At 37.9% G+C, this 21,355-nt stretch overlaps 1 protein-coding gene across 2 annotated transcripts in view; it reads left to right on the forward strand.

The window, feature by feature from the left end:
* ca14 (carbonic anhydrase XIV) overlaps positions 1-18,406 on the forward strand; it is a 77,521-nt gene extending 59,115 nt beyond the window's left edge. For both annotated transcript variants that reach the window (XR_008157283.1, XM_052577586.1), the window contains one exon: positions 17,716-18,406. Coding sequence is in view for 1 of the 2 variants with exons in the window: in XM_052577586.1 (XP_052433546.1) it covers positions 17,716-17,815 (100 nt within the window). In the remaining variant the exon portion in view is untranslated. The remainder of the gene's footprint in view (positions 1-17,715) is intronic.
* The last annotated feature ends 2,949 nt before the right edge of the window (positions 18,407-21,355 follow it).

Raw genomic sequence — 21,355 nt, forward strand, 5'->3', positions numbered from 1 at the left:
GTGTTTGGGTCAAATTTTGCACAGAAATGTGCAATTGCCTGAGGATTATTAGTGATGGCCCCCTCGAAATTAAGAGTTTAAATTAGTGAAGTACTTAAAGGTATAGTTTATCTAAATTGAACAGGTGACTTTGTTTCTTTAGTAGAACACAAAGATTTTTAACTCAAACTGTTGCAGTCTGTAATGTATGTGATATAATGTAAGTGATTGGGAATCACGGCTTTGAGAGTCAAAAAAACATACACAAACAAATCCAGATTACACCCTGTGACTCTTGACGATACATTGATGTGTTTAGTTTAAAATCTTTATTTGTGTTCTACTGAAGAAACAAATGGATGCCCTGTGGGTAAGCAGATAAACATCATATTTTCATTTTTGGGTAAACTATCCCTTTAAGAGACTCTTTTCTAATAAAAATAAATAATAATATATATATATATATATATATATATATATATATATATATATATATATATATATATATATATATATATATAGGTCCTTCTCAAAAAATTAGCATATTGTGATAAAAGTTCATTATTTTCTATAATGTAATGATAAAAATTAAACCAACTGAAATATTTCAGGTCTTTTATTGTTTTAATACTGATGATTTTTCCATACAGCTCATGAAAACCCAAAATTCCTATCTCAAAAAATTAGCATATCATGAAAGGTTCTCTAAACGAGCTATTAACCTAATCATCTGAATCAACTAATTAACTCTAAACACCTGCAAAAGATTCCTGAGGCTTTTAAAAACTCCCAGCCTGGTTCATTACTCAAAACCGCAATCATGGGTAAGACTGCCGACCTGACTGCTGTCCAGAAGGCCATCATTGACACCCTCAAGCGAGAGGGTAAGACACAGAAAGAAATTTCTGAACGAATAGGCTGTTCCCAGAGTGCTGTATCAAGGCACCTCAGTAGGAAGTCTGTGGGAAGGAAAAAGTGTGGCAAAAAACGCTGCACAACGAGAAGAGGTGACCGGACCCTGAGGAAGATTGTGGAGAAGGACCGATTCCAGACCTTGGGGGACCTGCGGAAGCAGTGGACTGAATCTGGAGTAGAAACATCCAGAGCCACCGTGCACAGGCGTGTGCAGGAAATGGGCTACAGGTGCCGCATTCCCCAGGTCAAGCCACTTTGGGCTACAGAGACGCAGCACTGGACTGTTGCTCAGTGGTCCAAAATACTTTTTTCGGATGAAAGCAAATTTTGCATGTCATCCGGAAATCAAGGTGCCAGAGTCTGGAGGAAGACTGGGGAGAAGGAAATGCCAAAATGCCTGAAGTCCAGTCTCAAGTACCCACAGTCAGTGATGCCATGTGCCATGTCAGCTGCTGGTGTTGGTCCAATGTTTTTTATCAAGGGCAGGGTAAATGCAGCTAGCTATATGGAGATTTTGGAGCACTTCATGCTTCCATCTGCTGAAAAGCTTTATGGAGATGAAGATTTTGTTTTTCAGCACGACCTGGCACCTGCTCACAGTGCCAAAACCACTGGTAAATGGTTTACTGACCATGGTATTACTGTGCTCAATTGGCCTGCCAACTCTCCTGGCCTTAACCCCATAGAGAACCTGTGGGATATTGTGAAGAGGAAGTTGAGAGACGCAAGACCCAACACCCAGGATGAGCTTAAGGCCGCTATCGAAGCATCCTGGGCCTCCATAACACCTCAGCAGTGCCACAGGCTGATTGTCTCCATGCCAAGCCGCATTGAAGCAGTCATTTCTGCAAAAGGATTCCCGACCAAGTATTGAGTGCATAACTGAACAGAATTATTTGAAGGTTGACTTTTTTAATTTTTTTGATTAAAAACACTTTTCTTTAACTGATCGGATGAAATATGCAAATTTTTTGAGATAGGAATTTTGGGTTTACATGAGCTGTATGCCAAATCATCAGTATTAAAACAATAAAAGACCTGAAATATTTCAGTTGGTGTGCAATGAATCTAAAATATATTAAAGTTTAATTTTTATCATTACATTATGGAAAATAATGAACTTTTATAACAATATGCAAATTTTTTGAGAAGGAGAGAAGGACCTGTATATATAGATATGCTTTACATTCTCCCTCCTCCATCCATCTTGGCCACCTGAGCAAAAATATTCTTTATACCAGACCTGTACAGCACGCACACAAAAAGGGTGTAACTTTTAACTTTAATTTGGTATTTATATTTCATTTGACACTTGATGTAACTAAATTATGTACATTTTAGGTTACCTGAGAAAACATTTTTACAGTATAATACACTGCCGTTCAAAAGTTAGGATCAGTAAAAAAAATTTAAGAAGTTTCTTATGCTCGTCAAAGCTGTATGTATTTGATAAAAGATAATGAATACTATTTCAAAAAATAATATTGTGAAATATAGTTGCAATTTAAAACAAGTTTTCTATTTTAATATACTTTAAAGTATAATTTATTCCTGTAAAGCAAAGCTGAATTTTCAGTGTCACATGATCCTTCAGAAATCATTGTAATATGCTAATTTATAATCAGTTTTGGAAACAGCCTTAAGGAGCATAAGAGGCTCTATTAAAAAAAAACAAGTTCAATGATTTATTAGGATTAGAATATAGGCCTAACATAATATAATATCATAACAAAATGAAGCATTTAAACTGATAGAAGAGAATAGAAAACAAAATGAAACATTTAAACTGAGATCTGTAAATTTAATATTTAAAAAAAAGGGGGACTGTGAATTCTTCTATAGTTATATAAACATCCCTATGAATTACAGTTTGCACAATTTTGTATTTTGTTACAGTTCTGTGCCCATCATCCACTATTTCTAGCACTTCATCAAGCCACTCTTCTTTGAAAATATTATTCATATTCTTAGTCTTATTTCACATGTCATTGTGTTTGCTTTGGCTCTTGATTCAAGCTATTTCGTCTGCAACCATTGTAGTATTTGGTTTCTACAGTAACTCATTTGCTCAAATCATTCTATGAAACCGCATTTAATGGTTCTAACTCTTTAGCGGCATCAACTTTATGGTGATTTACCTGATCATTGCAATTCTTTCGTTTTTACTATAATACAATAAAATGGCTTTCTATGAAGAGAAAATGACATCAAAAAGATTTGCATACGCAGGGTAATATTTGTGGAAGTGTACATTGTAAAAAATGTACTGTAGAATTTACAGGATTTTACTGGCAAAAAAGTTGCCAATAAAATCCTGTAAAAATGATGTTAATTGCTGTAAAATGGATTACAGGACATTACTGCAAAGCAAATAACAGTTAATTGCTGTATGTGTAATATAGTAGTTTGTAGTATTTTTTACAGTAACATTGAATTTTACGGCAATATTTTGTAAATTCACCAAAGTACAGTATTTACCTGGCAAAAATAGTTGCCAATAAAGTCCTGTAAATATATTTTACAGCTTTTTTTTTTTTATTTCATTAAATTACAGTATTTAACTGGCAACAAAAGTTGCCAATAAAATCATGTAAATACCGCTAAATACAATATGATGTTGTAATAATTTAACAATGAAACTGCTTTAAAGAATAATTGTAACAGTAAACTATGAAATACTGATATAAATGCATTATCATGAGCTCTATCTTAATACATTTACAAATTAATAAAAACCAAGTCAATGATGTTGCAAATAAATATTTATTAAAACTGGCAGAAAGACATTGAAAGTAATGTCTGGTAAAATAAATTACTGGTGAAATAAATTTTGGTAAAAATATATATATATATATATGTTTTAAAGAAAATGATTAAAATAAAATGCTGGAATCAACATTAAATCACAAATTCTGTTGTTTGAGCTTATGTTCTATTAAATTAAGAATATTCCTGCAAAAGACAATTTAATAAATACATACTGAAAGTCCATCAACTTTCTGAGATGAGCACACACACGAGGGTTGTCCCTCTTGTTTTGCCTCTATGTGTCCGTCTTGCATCCAGTGAGTGTTGTGATTCCAAGAAAACATCTGCAACATAAAAACAAGCAAAAGCATCAGGATAAAGTTATGTATCAAATGAAACTAATGAAATAAATGTCAAAATGCCAGTTATACAATACAATCAGCATTTACCAGTACCTAAAAGGTTACTCCACCCCAAAAAGAAAATCTTGCCATTAATCACTTACCTCCATGTCATTCCAAACCTGTAAAAGCTTTGTTCGTCTTCGGGACACGATTTGAGATATTTTGAGACTACATAGCCTGTTCTGTGTCAGCTGGGTCACATGGACACACTTTCTATGTTTATTTACGCTTTGATTTGAACGAAAACAGTATCCATATCCGTGTATCCATGTGGTGCGGCTGACATAATAAAAAATAACGACTTTGTTGAATAAAGTTGTTCTTTTTGTTTTCTTTGCGTAAAAAAAGTATTCTTGTAGCTTCGTACACAGTTGAATCACTGATGGCAGATGGACTATTCTGACAGTTCTTTTCATACTTTTCTGGGCTTAGACATTGTTAATTGTTTGGCAGCCATGGGACAGAATCAAGCCTCCCAGTTCTCATATGAAATATCTTAAAGTGTGTTCTGAAGACGAACATAGCTTTTACAGGTTTGGAACGACATTAATAACTGTTATCAGTTAACAGTGATGAATGACTACATTTTCATTATGGGGTGGAGTAACCCTTTAAATAAGTAACCTTTTTCACAAATGAAATTACTTAAGTAAAACTTGTTACCTTTGAAAAAATTAATGTGTGAAAAAGATGCCTGCTCCCAGGACGCACAATGTTGATGTATGAATTCACAACCATCTGACCCTCAAATAGTCAAAAGCCACTGGGTGGACCTGAAATGAATAAATATAAGTAATAATGTAACCTACAATGCAGTATTTCAATATAAAATGTAATCTAAATTACAAGTTTATCAAATTATTTAAATAATTAATGCATTACCTAATAAAATCAGCTTCAGAGTCTTGAAGCATCGAACATTTCTCCACATCAGCTGCTATTCTTTGCACCAACAAGACATAAAGAAAATAATCTTGTGATTTCTTTAAAGCATTATTGTACTGTAAATGAGACCAAAATTAACACTCAAAAATGCATATATTTTAGAATAAACACACTATTATAAATTGTATAATTTACAATTATAAATTGTAATATTACTTTGTAGAACTGTACCACCAATCAAATTAATAATTAACAGTGCAAAATTACAACTGTGTAATGACATGAAATTTGAAAATACAATTAATAAATGTTGGAAAATGCAATACTTATTAAACCTGAAACTAATCCAACATTAGGTGGCAGTAAATAACTTAATGATTGAATAAACTGAGTCATTCATTGAACCGATCTGTTCAAAAAGATGAATCCTTTAGCTAAAGTTTGGAGAGTTTTGATTTGAGAATGAGCAAAATAGTTTTGCTTTGGTCATTGTTTGGAACTATATTCATTGGTGAAATACAACAACAGTTATTATTGTGTCTAAAAAAGTAAGTAACTTGTTAACTAATTGTTTATTGAACTATGTATTTGCAATCGTGATACTCAGCAAAACAGCTCACTTGTGATGCTTCTTATATCATATGTTATAAATAAATTCAACAGTTGAACATTTACCTCATTTATTTTCTTTTTTTTTTTTACTTATACATTTTTTTTTTAAACTCATAAAGATGTCTTTCACCTATTATAGTAAGGCGTCAAATCAGTATGGGACAGTTGAACACAACAAATTTTGCTGATCGTCAGTTATTTCAATAGATAGTAGTTACTATGACAATCGTTCGCATTAGGCTTTATTTTAAGTTAGGTAACGTTAAACACTACTTTGCTCTCAATAAGAACATTTTACTTCCAAAAATTTTACATTTGGCTTAACTATGCTATGATAGCAATTCCCAGTTTACTGCGCAGAAGTTACCAAGCCCACTAAATGTCAGGATAGGAGGCTATTGTGACATGAAATCGCTTATACATTAACTTAAATAAATATAAAAGGATATATTTCTTAAGTATAATTAAGTGAACTTACCAGGAATTATGAATAAAGCCGATCTTCAATCGTTCTTGGGCTGCTCCAGTCGGCTGGGTTTCTGATTTGAATGAAGCGCGCGCAATACCATAATGCCACAGTACAGTAAGTTAGTGTAAAAAGCAGGGACTACAGTGACAACACCTGCTTCTTGTAAATGAATTACAGTTGACGTGGAAATATAATGTTAACAACTGTAAAACCTTATTTGACCCATAATGCATTGCGAATTACAGCTGCATCTTGTAAAATGTTTATACAGTACAATTCTGTAAAATTTTAGAAACTACAGCAATTGTTTACAGTGTACATTCCACCAAAAGACGGTCAAAAGCCCTGGAAGCCTGTGAACAGTGATTTGCAAGCGAAAACAACAGTTAAAATAACTGCATGATTGATTGACTGCAGAGAACCTGTATGTGTAAAAAAAAAAAAACTGTTGCAAATATCTAAATGACTTATTGTGCATGTGGGCCAAAAAGTTCCCAAAATAAACCGATATCTACAGCTCCGTCTTTCATTTCTCTGTGCTTACAATTTTGGCATGATTTTCTAACTACTGAGTTTTGCAAGCGTGAGGGGAGGTCGGGTCCACTGCCTTCTTGTAGCCAATCAAATGAGGCTCTCACTGACTCTCCATTTGTGCTTATCTGATTGGTTCAATATATACATCATACACCAAGACATTAATTTTTGTTCAGTTCAGGATCCTTACTGCCGGATTGGTACTTCTAACATACACATACAGTAAAAAAAAAAAAAAAAAAAATTAAAAACTTTTATAAGCTGTGTACCATTAGGCTATGTGTTCATACTGAATTTCAAGCTGTGTAGTTTCCTTCTCCTCCTCAACAGGCTATATGAAATATTAGTTTATTGTAATATTATATTCAATAATATTGAACTAACAGAAACAACAGGATTTCCACATAATTAGTTACTTGAATTTGGATATATATTTAGACATTATTAAAGACATATTTATAAAAAACAATTTTGCATTAGTCAAATCTGGACACAAAGAAAGCATTTTGTTACTCATTCTTTCTTCATATAATAGCTTGATCAGTCACATGAAAATAATCAGTACCATCAATACCATTCATATATAACTCATACTCAAATTCATATTTAAGTAGTTTTAATGGCATAGTAAAAAGGTTTTTACAAAGTATAGCACTCCGATACCATAGTGCTGAGCATTGTCACATAACATAATTTTGATTATGATGTTTAACATCAGCTCAGTGGTGTAAGCAGATTATGGAATTCCAATGTAAAGTCAAATCAAATAATGTCAACACCAGACTGCAATTCAGTATGAACACATTGCAGTCTAGCCTAAAGGAACACAGCTTATAAAATAAGCATGTTTTAATTAAGTCGTTATTTGTTAATAAAAATTTAACTGTATGTGTACGTTAATAGGACCATTCCGGAAGCAAGAATGATCCTGAACTAAATGAAGATTAACATTTTGGCATATGATGTGTTTATTGAACCAATCAGATAAGAGTAAATGGATAGTCATTGAGTGGCTCATTTGATTGGCTACAAGAAGGTGGACCCGCCCTCATCCTCACACTTGCAAAACTCGGTTAGTGAGAGAATCGTGCCAAAATTATAAGCGCAGAGAAAAGAAAGACGGGGCTGTACACATCAGATCATTTCAGGAACTTTTTTTGCCCCACATGCACAACAAGTCATTAATACATTTGCAAAGGACTTTTTTTCTTTTTTTTTTTTACATACAGATTGGTTCTATGCAGTCAATCTATTTTACAGTTCTTTAAACTATTGTTTTCGCTTGCAAATCACTGTTTACAGGTTTGCAGTACTTTTTACCTGCTGATCGCTCTGTGCTGTGCGACATCCATACATCACTGCTCCACTGGGACCTCCAAAATTTAAAATCGTTCTGTATGGAATATGTTTCTTGAAAGAACCAAAAGTCTGATCCATGGTTTTAACAAACAAAAAGAGGGCTTTGTGCTTCACATTGCTTCTTAGGCCCCTGGCATTAAGAGAAATGAACTTATCGACATTGATAAACAGAAATGAACAGCTATTAACATGAATCCAAACAAAGGAAAAAGGCAAAACTGATCAATAGATGAGAAGAAAACTGAGATGAACAGAGCTTAACTGACTTAAATTATCAATTTAAGGGTCCAGCTGAAATACAATGATAGTTCAAATGCCATAGTGACTGTTAACAGTCACCATCTTAAAAAAGAGTTCACGATCCTCATGACGGAACTCACAACCCGGCCAGCTATGACATGTGGGGCCCAGATGGGTTAAGTACGGTTCATGGTTAATGTGTGGGCATGGGCTTTGGCTGGGTGAAATCAGCGGTTCCCATGTAGGTTTTGTAGTATGAGTCCCACATAGGAAGCCCATATGAGCTGATTACATGGGCCCCAAAAGGGACAGGCATGGGCCAATTGGGCATGGGTTTGAACTGAGAACACATACTGTATATGGGTCATGCATAGCATATTTATGGGCCAAGTGGGCATGGGTTTGATCTGGGAACACATATATGGGTTTTTGATTGGTATATTTATGGGCTGAGCGGGGATGGCCGGAAAAAGGAGCGTCCACCACACAGACGCCATGAGTGTATTAATGTCTTTTTTGGAGAGATGTTTTTTTTCAGAGATTTAAAAAGAATTTTTGTTTTGTTTTGTTTACCGGTATTTAAACATTTAAATAGTTTATAAGATCTTTTTTTTTTGTTCAATTTAACAATATATTTCTTGCAGTTCAAAGCGTCAAGTGTCTTGCATTTATCTTGGACTTACATTCATTCTTCATTTTTAGTTTTTCTTAGATTGTTTCCTTAAACCATTTGGCATGGTTGGGCTTAGATAGGCCTTGCATGAATTGCCCAGTTAGGACCCACATAAGATCCTTACAGAGCCCACTTTAAGCCCATAGGGGCATTCACGGTTGAATCCTGGTGCAAGCCTACTTTAAACACCCTTTAAGCAGGTGGGATCCAAACGGGTCTGTCATGAATTGCCCGGTTAAGATCCCACATAAAACCCTTATAGATCCCTTTTAAAGCCCATCTGGGCATCCATGGCTAGATCCTGGGTGCAAACCCACTTTCGACCCATTTGGGCAGGTGGGGTGTAAATTGATCTGACATGAATTGCCCAATTAAGACCCATGCAGTACCCTTGCAGGTCCCACTTTAAGTACGTCTGGGCTTCCACGGCTTGCCCCAATGTGGATTCCGGGTGCAAGACCATAATGGGGCCCACACTTGCCGACCATGAAGCCCTCATCTGGGCCCCACATGTCATTTCTTGCTGGGAAAGTAATCTCCACACCTTCAATGAACGCACACGCTCCGACGTAATAGGCGATTTCTCCAGCAGTCCTTGCTTCTGTCACACTCAGCCACAAGCTCTTCTGTCTGTCTCGGTCCAGCAAAGTCAGATCCTCTGCAAAGTGCAGGTTGTTGTCTTTGAGAAACTGGGACTTCTTGGCAGCTTTCCATAAGTCATTGTGGATAACCTGTGAGGTAAACTGCATGATAATCGCACAAGTTTTTGTGTTGTAACCTCTCCTTCTAACCGATGCACATTGTCAACAATATCAGGGTACGTGCTCTTGGCCTTGGGATATGTCTCGCTGCAGATTCAAATGACCTCGGATCTGATATCTACCTTGAACGTCTCAGGCACTCCAAACAATCTCAATTTCCACCTGCGAGAGTGTCTCTCCAGATCAGAAATGCATGTTTCCCCGTGCTCGTGAGAAATTTTTGATCTTTAAGCCTGGAATCTACATCTGTCAAATTCTTTTTTAGATCTTGTACCTCGGCACACAAAAAGTCTACCATTTTCATCAGCCATTCATAGCAATCATTCCTTCAAGTGCGTCAGACCAAGTATTGATCAAAGAGAAGAGTGTGGAAATGGTGGCAGAGTTGGCTTACTTGTTTTGTTATGCTCTTAACTGAATGTACTGAACTCTAATTGAGCAAATGTAACAAATGTGTGCATGCCCAGTAACTGCAGCTACGAGTCCATAAATCAGAGAAGCATGTATATTAACTTTGGTGGACTTACACTTGAAAAAATGTTTGTTCCGCAGTTGAAATAAAATACTTTCTGATGATTATTCATGTTCATTTTGTGATTTACGTGAATATGAAAAGATGGTCAATGGTCAATTACAAGTTCTATGAGGATGTGATCAAAATTGAGAGCTACAGATTGTATCATGTGAGTCACATGATGTGACCACTGCACCAGGAACCAGAGAAAAATAGTTGTGCTTTCAAACAAAGCTACTACTATTCTGAAGAGGAAAATATATATATATTTATTTAGATACTATGATGTACTATAATATAAAAACATTATGTAAGTGTTTATACTGTTATAATTTTGTTGTTGTTTGTTTAGGTTAGCAATAATACATTTAACGCCATTATTAACAAGTCAAGTCAAGTCACCTTTATTTATATAGCGTTTTAAACAAAATACATTGCGTCAAAGCAACTGAACAACATTCATTAGGAAAACAGTGTGTCAATAATGCAAAATTATAGTTAAAGGCAGTTCATCGTTGAATTCAGTGATGTCAACTCTGTTCAGTTAAATACAATTTACAAATAACAAATAATAAACATCAAACAAACTGATATTTTTACCTGACACGCTTTATCTGCATTATTTAACAGTAGCATACAAAAGTAATGTAATGTTGTAATGATGAGTTTTCAGCTGCCAGTATCATTCTTTCACATGGGTTCATTTTGTTGACTATCGCTATAGAAATTGATAATCCCCAGTCTGAGGATGTGAAAAACCACTGTGTCACAAAGTCCCTTTAAATTTTTCTGTAGTCTTTTGTCGAACATCACATGTTGTCATCTCGGAATTACAGTATATGACATGGCGTGACCGCAGCATGAGTGTTGCATGTCTCCCCATTGAAATATGAGTGACACTTCTTGGGTATTATAGTCTTTGATTCAACACACTGTCCTAGGCCGTCTGCTTGTATGTACAAAATATGTTTAATGAACTATACATAGATATTAGTCCCAAATATATTAAATATTCCATTTATTAAAAGTATGTACTTTGTACTCAACACGAGCCTTAAATGCAAAAAAAAAAGGCTAATTAGGATCCATTTCCAAAATATAGAAAATGTAAAAACAAATTGTAAATTTTGTTTATTTGCAAAAATTTCTATTTACTATGTTGCTGTGTGATTTTTAGTGAATTGTATTAAAAGTAGGGTATGTTTGATCTGCAAACATCATTAAAATATTATATTTTGAACATAAACAAAAACTGTACAAGGATGACACCTGCTAGTGCACGTGTTGAACGTCTGCTTTTATGCGAGTATGGAGTACATAATGGCCATTTCCAAAGACTTTGGTTATACAAAGACGATGCACTCATATTTCTTATGAATGGGAGAAAGGGCAATGCACAATTTTATGGAATAGTTTATCCAAATGTAAAGTAAATATCCGTGTGGCAGAACCAGATTTGACATAAAATGCCTAATAATACTTAATAATTAGATTATGTTGATATACAAAGTTTTTGGATACATAAACCAGACTTAATGTCTGAATTTTATTCAAATAGATATAAAATATCAAAATAAGTATAATCTACAAAATGATACTGGAGCTTATTTCGAAAGGTTTCCCCCCCATCCTTAATAATCCATTAGGTTTTCTGTCAATTAAATCCACTTCACACCCTTAATACTCAAATAAGGTAAATATTATGGAAACTTTTTTTTCAGGATTCTTTGAATAGAAAAGTTAAAAAGAAAGGCATTTATGTCAAATGGAATCCTTTGCAACATAGTTCTAACATAAACCTCAAGGTGCTACTTGGACACGTCATCAGTGATAAACCCAGGGTCAACAGGTGTTTTTGGTCTTTAATCAACAGACACCCTCGCCCGGGCGACCCTGCTGGGGGTGATCAGTCCGTGCTGGGGGTGCTACTCCAAGGATCTCACCTCCGGATCCACAACCATCGTGAAGCTTTTTCGGCAGCCTCAGCTATGTTCTTTATGTCTCGCCTGCACTTTAACTCCAAGGATTTTGAGTGTTCTGAGCAACAACTGTCCAGCAAAGCATCCGACCTCCACTGGCTCACTTCTTGCTTTCTAGCCACCGCTCCTGCACTCCTCCACCAGCTCCGCATACTTGGCTCTCTTGCACTCATTTGCCTCCTCCAGTCTGTCTTCCCAGGGGCCTGTAAGCTCCACTATGACCACCTGCCTAGTCGACTCAGATGTTATCACCACGTCTTGGCGGAGTGAAGTGACCGTGATGTAATTCGGGAACTTGAGCTGCCTTCCCAGGTCCACTTGAAGATGCCAGTCTCTTGCATTTGCAAGGAACCCACCTGTGGAGCATGGCTGCTGATATTCCTTCTCCCCAGCTCTGAAAAAAGCAGATTGTTTGCTTGGAGGGATGCTGACACTTACTGCTTTAGATTGCTGCAGTGATTGTATCTGCCAAAGCCCTGAGGACTTGGTCATGTCGCCAGCGATACCGCCCATCCCCCAACGCCTTTGGACAGCAGCTGAGGATATGTTCCAGTGTGCCCCTCCTTTGGCACAGTTGGCATACTGGTGAGTCTACCAAGCCCCAGCGGTGTAGTTTGGATGGGCAAGGTAGGAGATCGCACATTGAACTGTATGCCACTTTGCCTTTCTTTAAAACCAGGGACCTGGACTTTGCTAGGTTAAAGCTTGTCCTTGCCCATAGGATGAGGCATTGGAGCCCCTGAAGAAGCCATCTACAACCCGGAACTGAAGCTGCTGTCATGGTGAAGTCATGCATGAAGGCTCTTATAGGTGGCTGCTGAGTACCTACATGGGGCCTCTACATTCCATCTCTGCTGATTTGACGATCATGTTCATGGCTAGAGCAAAGAGTGGTACAGAGATTGTACTGCCGGTAATAATTCCCTTCTCTAGCCGTTGCCAGACAGTTGTCACCTTTTCTGATGAAACTCTCAATCTGAAACTGCTGTATTAATATAGAATGAGGTTGCGGATCGTTTCTAGCACATGATGTCTTGTCAGTGTTTCTTTGACTAGCTTGTGGGGTATAGACCCATAGGTGTTGGTGAGATCCAGCCAGAGTACGGTTAGGTCAACTGGCTCACCACTCCTGTGTGCTCTAAGCATCCCGGTACTCCTGGGACTCCCCCCTTCTGCACTGATGTGTCTATGTACCTGTTCTTCAAGAGGAACTCCATTAGTCGTTGGGACACGATCTTGAAGAAGATTTTCCCTTCAACGCAGAGCAGCGAGATTATACAGAACTTCTCGATGGTGCTTGCATTCTCTTCTTTGGGTATCCAGATCCCCTCGGTTGTTCTCCATTGGGAAGCCACCTTCCCTCTGTGCCAAAACAGTTTCAGGATTTTCCAGAGTTGAACAAGTAGCCTTGGGCACTGTTTATAGACCCTATAAGGTACTTCACTAGGACCAGGAGCGGAACTTGATCTTGCTGCCATTACCGCCTCCTTCACCTCTTTCAAAGTGGGCCTGGAGATGTTGAACTGGGCTACTGGTTCTGGAGGTTTGATAAGCTTCTTGCAGGGGCCGAGATCTTGCTCCCTAGCAGAGTCACTGAATGTAAAACTAAGGTGGTAGTTCATCTCCTCTGCAGAGCACATGTGGTTGCCGCTTTTATTCTGCCCCAGGAGTCTCTTAGTGAAACCAAAGGGGTTTGAGATAAATGCCTTTCACTTGTGGGCTCGGTCCTTGCCCTTTTTTTGGTGCCACTCCGCCCGCCTGAGAGTTGTGAGCCTCCTTACAATCTCTCTGAATTCTGTCAGGGCCGTTTTCTCCTCCTCCTTTGCTGCCTTGTACTGGCATTTCAGGGATCGTAGATCTCGTCTCAGCTGGCTGATCTTTACCTCTCGCCAGTTTGATTGTGCTGGAATAGTTGTGCTACATCTTTCTGTGATGCCAAACCGCTCTGTGCCTATGCCCATTGTGAGGGTGCACATGGTATGGAGTTTCTGTTCAACATTCCCCTTGCATGTTGCCTCCAGGATCTTATCGAGGTCCTCGTCGAACTGGTGCCAATCCTTCTTGTTAGTGGCAGGTCACTTCACCCAGCACTGTTCTGGCATTTTGCCTTGAGAAGAGGCTGGTGCTGCTTGGAGGTTCCGGGCACTGTGGTGTGGCTCCAGGCCTGGCTCCTCCTCCATCTGACCAGGTTCTGCAACCAGCGCTCCAGACACTGAGGTACTGGCAACTGCCCCTGTACATAGCTGCATTCGCCCACCCTTAAGGCAAGCCATCTTGGTCTGATGGATCTTCTGACCTGTCAGGTTTTTGCAAACCTTGCCGCAGATACATACTGTGCTCATTGTCAGTTGTCCGTTTGCTTGGGTCAAAGCCTGAAAGTCCGTCCAGTTGGGATCCCCCCCCCCCAGTGTATATATATATATTTATATATATACACAGTTGAAGATAAAATTATTATTATTAGCCCCCCCCCCCCCCCCCCCTATGACATTTTTATTTCCCAAGTGATGTTTAACAGAGCAAGGGCATTTTTCATACTTTCCTGGACCTTGACAGTGTGACTTACTTGGCAGTATATTGGTCAGTCACAAGCCTCCCAGTTTTCATCCAAAATATCTTAAATTGTGTTCCGAAAGCGAATTAAGCTTTTACAGGTTTGGAACAACATGAGGGTAAGTGATGAATGACAACATTTTCATTTTGGAGTGGAGTATCTTTTTAAGCCTACTCTGCCTGTTTGTCATGTAATGATAACACAAAATATAATTGGAAGGGAAGTCTAGTTTATTTTGCCACAACAGTAAACAAGCAAGATGCAAGGAGGATGTGAAAGTGAGCAGGTGAGTAGGTTTATGTGACACAGAGACTGCAAGGCACTGGCCCAATCCAACTCTGACAGAATTCCAGGAACAAAACGGCGAACCACACTTGATGGCAATTCAAGGCTGAGAGCAAACATGACTCAAAAGATTGGACAGAGAGTATGGCATAGACAAACTCAAACAACGATCTGACAACATGCAGTACCAAACATGAGACAGATAAAGACAGGACAGAACAAGCAGCAGGTGCAGCCACACTGATAAGCTTGTCAGCCCCGCGGTTGTCGGACCAATGCTGAACGAGGTCAGACAGGAAACAAGATACTGACCCACAGAAAGAACACACGGATCCATGAACCGTGACAGTAACCCTCCTCCTAGGAGCGGCTCCTTGTGCTTCCAGAGGAACCGATTTTAATCATCGATAAGCGAATGATCCTATATGTCCCTGGCAGGAACCCAACTCTTCTCCTCCGGACTGTAACCCTCCCAGTCTGACTAGGTACTGAAATCCATATCCCCCCTACCATGTCCAGAATGCATTTTACTGAATACGTGAGTTCCCCATATACGAGTCGTGGCAGTGGGGGAACTGTGACAGGCAAATTAATGCTGGAATGAAAAATTGGTTTTAATTTGGAGACATGGAAGATGGAATGATTTCTCCGGTATGCAGGAGGAGGTTTGAGGTGAACTGCCACTGGACTAATAATCTTGGTGACAGTAAACGGGCCAGTTAATTTGGGAGAATGCTTAGTACAGATGGTACAGAGAGGAATATTCTTATATGAAAGCCACACTTTTTGACCAAAAATGTAGATGGGAGGCTTTGACGGTAACGATCATCCTGGGCCTTGGTGCACAACTCGACCCAGAGTATGATTTCTCTAGCCCTCTTCCAGGTGCGGTGGAACCTCTGGACAAAGGCATGGGCAGAGGGGATGGCGACTTCGGATTCTATACTCTGAAAGATGTGACTGGTAACCTATGCTACACTCAAATGGAGATAGGTCCGTGGATTACACTGGTTTTGTGTGCATACTCCACCCATGAGAGTTGCTGACTCCAAGAGGATTTGTTTTGAGACACCAAAAACCGCAACAAACATTTCAAATCTTGGTTGGCCCTCTCCGTCTGATGATTACTCTGGGGATGAAACCCAGAAAAGAGACTAACAGTCGCCCCTAACAAACGACAAAATTCTTTCCAAAATTTGGAAACAAACCAAGGCCCCCTGTCAGAGACCACGTCCACCAGGAGGTCATGAATATGAAAGATTTGATCAATGACAGCAACCTCTGTTTCTCTGGCTGAGGGTAATTTGCACAGAGGAACAAAATTAGTTGCCTTGAGAACCGGGCCACCACGGTCAAAACTACTGTGTTACCCTAGCACAGTGAGTCCCAAAGTCCCAAAACAAAATCTACTAAAATGTGGGACCAGGGTTTCGTAGGAACCGACAGCAGTTGAAGGAGTCCAGCAGGGGGTCAATTGGAACCTTAGAAATGGCACAAACAGAGCAAGCCAAAACAAAATGTTTTATATCCCGAGTGCCACCAGAACTGTTGTTTAATGAGAAACACTGTTTGATTAATCCCTGGATGACATGCTACTTTGGAACAATGGCCCCAACGGATGATCTAAGACCATAATCCTTCTGGCACAAATGACACCATTCTTCCAAAGCAAGCTTAACTGCCAGCAACTTTCTATTACCAATGTCGCAATTACATTTGGCAGGAGACAAACTTGTCTTACCATCTGCAGAAGAATGGTGGGAAAGAACCACACCAGCCCCTGAGAGGAGGGATAAGGGGCCAACAGAATGGGAGCTGAAAAAAAGCTAATTTTAAGTTTGCAAAACACAGCCTCTGCCATGCTAGGCCACCTGAATGTGGTCTTGGTGGAGGTCAAGGCAGTCAAAGGGGTGGCTAGCTGGCTGTAACTGCGAATCAGAGGATGGGTACATGGGGGTCATAAAGGATGGACATGGTCAGAATGCTCAGGTAGGCTGTGGCATTTAAACGATGCCCAACTGGCACTAAGGGGCCTAAACTGTGCCAAGAAAACATCCTCCACACAATTACACCACCAGCAGCAGCCTTCACAGTGGTAACAAGGCATGATTTTTGGTCTGTACTGTATATATATATATATATATATATATATATATATATATATATATAGTACAGACCAAAAGTTTGGGGACACCTTCTCATTCAAAGAGTTTTCTTTATTTTCATGACTATGAAATTGTACATTCACACTGAAGGCATCAAAACTATGAATTAACACATGTGGAATTATATATGGAATTATATACATAACAAAAAAGTATGAAACAACTGAAAATATGTCATATTCTAGGTTCTTCAAAGTAGCCACCTTTTGCTTTGATTACTGCTTTGCACACTCTTGGCATTCTCTTGATGAGCTTCAAGAGGTAATCACCTGAAATGGTCTTCCAACAGTCTTGAAGTAGTTCTCCGAGAGATGCTTAGCACTTGTTGGCCCTTTTGCCTTCTGTCTGCGGTCCAGCTCAACCCTAAACCATCTCGATTGGGTTCAGGTCCGGTGACTGTGGAGGCCAGGTCATCTGGCACAGCACCCCATTACTCTCCTTCTTGGTCAAATAGCCCTTGATGCCTTCAGTGTGACTATATATATATATGTGTGTGTGTGTGTGTGTGTGCGCACTCTACTTGAAATAGAAAACATTAGCTAGTCTTGGAAATGTTACATAATGTGTTGTCTAAGAGAATAAAATATTATGATATACTAAACCAAGTTCAACCATTTTTTCTTTGGTTTCATTATATAGATCGCAAGATATGGCAAAAGGACGCAAAGAGGATATGGCTTTAAAGACGACCTCTAACCAAACAAAACCAGAAGAAGCTGCCCCTCAGCCTGAAATTTGATTCTAAACATTCCATGTGTATCTTGGCATTTTTGTCTAATGAAAGAAAAATTATACATTTAATTGATGTCTTCTAGTTATTTCTCAGTAAAAGATCAAGTAATTTTGAACCACCTTCCTTCATTTGCACATTTTTCTCACTGCTACATCATGGTTTAGCTGAGGGCTTCTATTTCTCTCTCTCTCTCTCTCTCTCTCTCTCTCTCTCTCTCTCTCTATCTCTGTGTCTGTGTGTGGTTTTCATGTTTTGCATTTTCTTCACTACATCTATATCAGTTAGTTTTTTTTTTATTTTATTTAGAGTTTTATTGTACATACTATAAATAAATTAGTAAATTACTGAAATTATATCATGATTGTTCCTTGTAATTGAATGGTGTGATTATACTATTATTGGCAGATATATGGAACGTAGTTCAAAATGTACACTGAAAATAAAAAAGAGCAAATTAAACAGTTTTGTTTTCCCATTCATATAATTTGTAATCTTCTCTTTGCTTTGAAATCTCTAAATTTACCACATTGTAAAAGTAATTAGTTACTCAGCAAAGTAACTGTGACGTTTTTCTTTTTCTGCTCCATAATGCTATTATGTCATATAACATCTTTAATATATAAGATGTTTATATTGACTGATTGAAGAATAAAAACACCAAGTATTTTAGAATATTTTGTATTTATTTGAACTCAATAGATTGCAGCTTGCCATATGATATGCATAGAAATAAAACATAAAAAATTAATATTGAAAATAAAATTCAAGTGCAAAATTAAGACAAACAAATTTAAACTTGGGTAAAAAGAAACAAAGGGAAACCTGGCCATTAGTGCAAATGTCTGTAATTGTATATTAGGCCTAACATTACTGCACAATGAACAGAACACTATCCAACTCTTATGGTGCGTTCACATCAGACGCAAATAGAGCATCTGGGGCGAGTGATTTCAATGTCGAGTCAATACAAAGACGCGAATAGACAACCTCCGAAAATCAGAAAACACATTCTTAAATATACGCTGTCTTTATAAATAAACCGCATATGTGCGTTTAAAACAACTACATTCTTGCATTAAATACTTTTAAAACTAGATTTATTTGCGCAAGTCGCGTCTGGTGTGAATGTATCAGAATGCCAGTATAGCTGATGCCGTCTTGTGTTTAGTGGTTGTCAGAGCGTGCAGTGAGACAGCGTGAGCAGGGCACCGCCCACCCAGCCAATCATCATCGGATTTGCAACGGTGTCAGCAGGCAGCTGATGTGTAGCCACTAGCCAAAGCATACCTCGCGCTTTATTCAACCAAACTGTAGTAACGCGACACTTTACATTCTCAGTAACGATAATGGCGTTGCAATGTCGGGAAAAGTAATTAATTAGATTACTCCGTTACTGAAAATTTAACTCCGTTAGTAACGCCGTTATACTTAAACCCCGTTACTCCCAACACTGATGATTACATTATGTTAAATGAGTCCACCCCCCAAGATTACTGTTATAAACATGAGCCGCGTCCAAAAGGCAAAGGGGGAGCTTTTGCTTTAATTTATAACAATGTTTCCAGGATTTCTCAGAGGGCAGGCTTCAATTATAACTCGTTTGAAGTAATGGTGCTTCATATAACATTATCCAGAAAAACAAATGTTAATGATAAATCCCCTGTGATGTTTGTACTGGCTAATGTATACAGGCCACCAGGGCACAATGCAGACTTTATTAAAGAGTTTGGTGATTTTACATCCGAGTTAGTTCTGGCTAGTATAGACATTCTGAACTCTATTGGGGTTAGACAACACATTTCAGGACCTACTCATTGTCGAAATCATACTCTAGATTTAATACTGTCACATGGAATTGATGTCGATAGTGTTGAAATTATCCAGCCAAGTGATGATATCTCAGGTCATTATTTAATTTTGTGCAAACTTCATATAGCCAAAATTGTAAATTCTACTTCTTTTTACAAGTATGGTAGAACCATCACTTCTACCACAAAAGACTGCTTTGTAAGTTATCTTCCTGATGTATCCGAATTCCTTAGCATATCCAAAACCTCAGAACAACTTGATGTAACAAAAACTATGGACTCTCTCTTTTCTAGCATTATAGATACAGCTGCTCCTTTACACTTAAGGAGGGTTAAGGAAACCAGTCTGACACCATGGTATAATGAGCATACTCGCACCCTAAAGAGAGCAGCCCGAAAAATGGAGCGCAGCTGGAGGAAAACAAATCTAGAGGTATTTCGTATTTCTTGGTGGGAAAGTAACCTATCCTACAGAAAAGCATTAAAAACTACTAGATGCAATTACTTTTATTCTCTTTTTGAAGAAAACAAACATAAACCCAGGTATTTATTCAATACAGTGGCTAATTAACGAAAAATAAATCCTCCCAACATCACAGCAGTAATGACTTTATGAAGTAGTTAATTAAATACCAATCTCGAATCTCTGTTTTCTGTCCAAGATACTAGAAAAGGTAGTATCCTCACAATTATATTCCTTCTTAGAGAAAAATGGTATCTGTGATGATTTCCAGTCAGGATTTAGACCGTATCATAGTACTAAGACTGCTCTCCTTAGAGTTACAAATGACCTGCTCTTATCATCTGATCGTGGTTTTATCTCTCTATAAGTTCTTGTAGGGACCTCGGTGAACAGTCACGCCAATAACTGCAGAATAGGCTACTTCTGCCAAAGGAATTATAAAAGCCTACTTCCTCTCATCAGCGATTTGAACACAGTTAATGATTAGCTGAGGAAAAACAATGCTCAAGATTGTCTGGACCCCTTTCCTGTCAAGGAAACAAATGGCTAAAGGACCTTACGACTGTTGCAAAATGAGTCTGTTGCAAAATGCCCCCACTTATGAGAAAAATAATGGGACATCGACATCCTGAATTCCTAAAAGGAAGCTGATTTAATTAACTCTTTTTACAAGATACAAGGACCCTGTGTATCACAGCATCACATGATCCCAACGTATGGAAACGCCACAGGAATCGTTAATAATTAGTGGACCTCAACACAAAGAACCAATACAGGATTATCCCATGACTTTGCTTCCTGCTTGCTTGAGAATCTTTCTACGAACTGAACTTTTCAACAAACTATCTCAAAAGGACAACCATTAAGAAATCTGAAGTTTAACTAGTTCAAGTCTGCTTTATTGTCAATTTCCACATGTACAGTACATACATACATACAGAGAATCGAAATTGCGTTACTCTCAGACCCCGGTGCATACAGATAACATTAACATTAAAGCCTAAAAAATAACTAGATCAAATATAAAATGTAGATACAACTATACAATAAGGGAATGATATGAAAAAAGACATAAAATAAAAATTTAAAATAAAGTTAAAAATAAAGTTAAATAAAGTGAACAACAGTGCAGTTAAAAGATTTTTTAGTGCAAAAAAAATAACTTATTAAGAATATCTTATTAAGTCTGATTAAAGTGACAACTAGATTCACAAATAAAGTTTTATGTCTTATAATTGTTTGATGTGTTCAATGTAATCTGTGTAACTTTAATCA

The sequence above is a fragment of the Carassius gibelio genome, chromosome B16, assembly GCF_023724105.1.
Source record: "Carassius gibelio isolate Cgi1373 ecotype wild population from Czech Republic chromosome B16, carGib1.2-hapl.c, whole genome shotgun sequence".
Classification (NCBI taxonomy): domain Eukaryota; kingdom Metazoa; phylum Chordata; class Actinopteri; order Cypriniformes; family Cyprinidae; genus Carassius; species Carassius gibelio.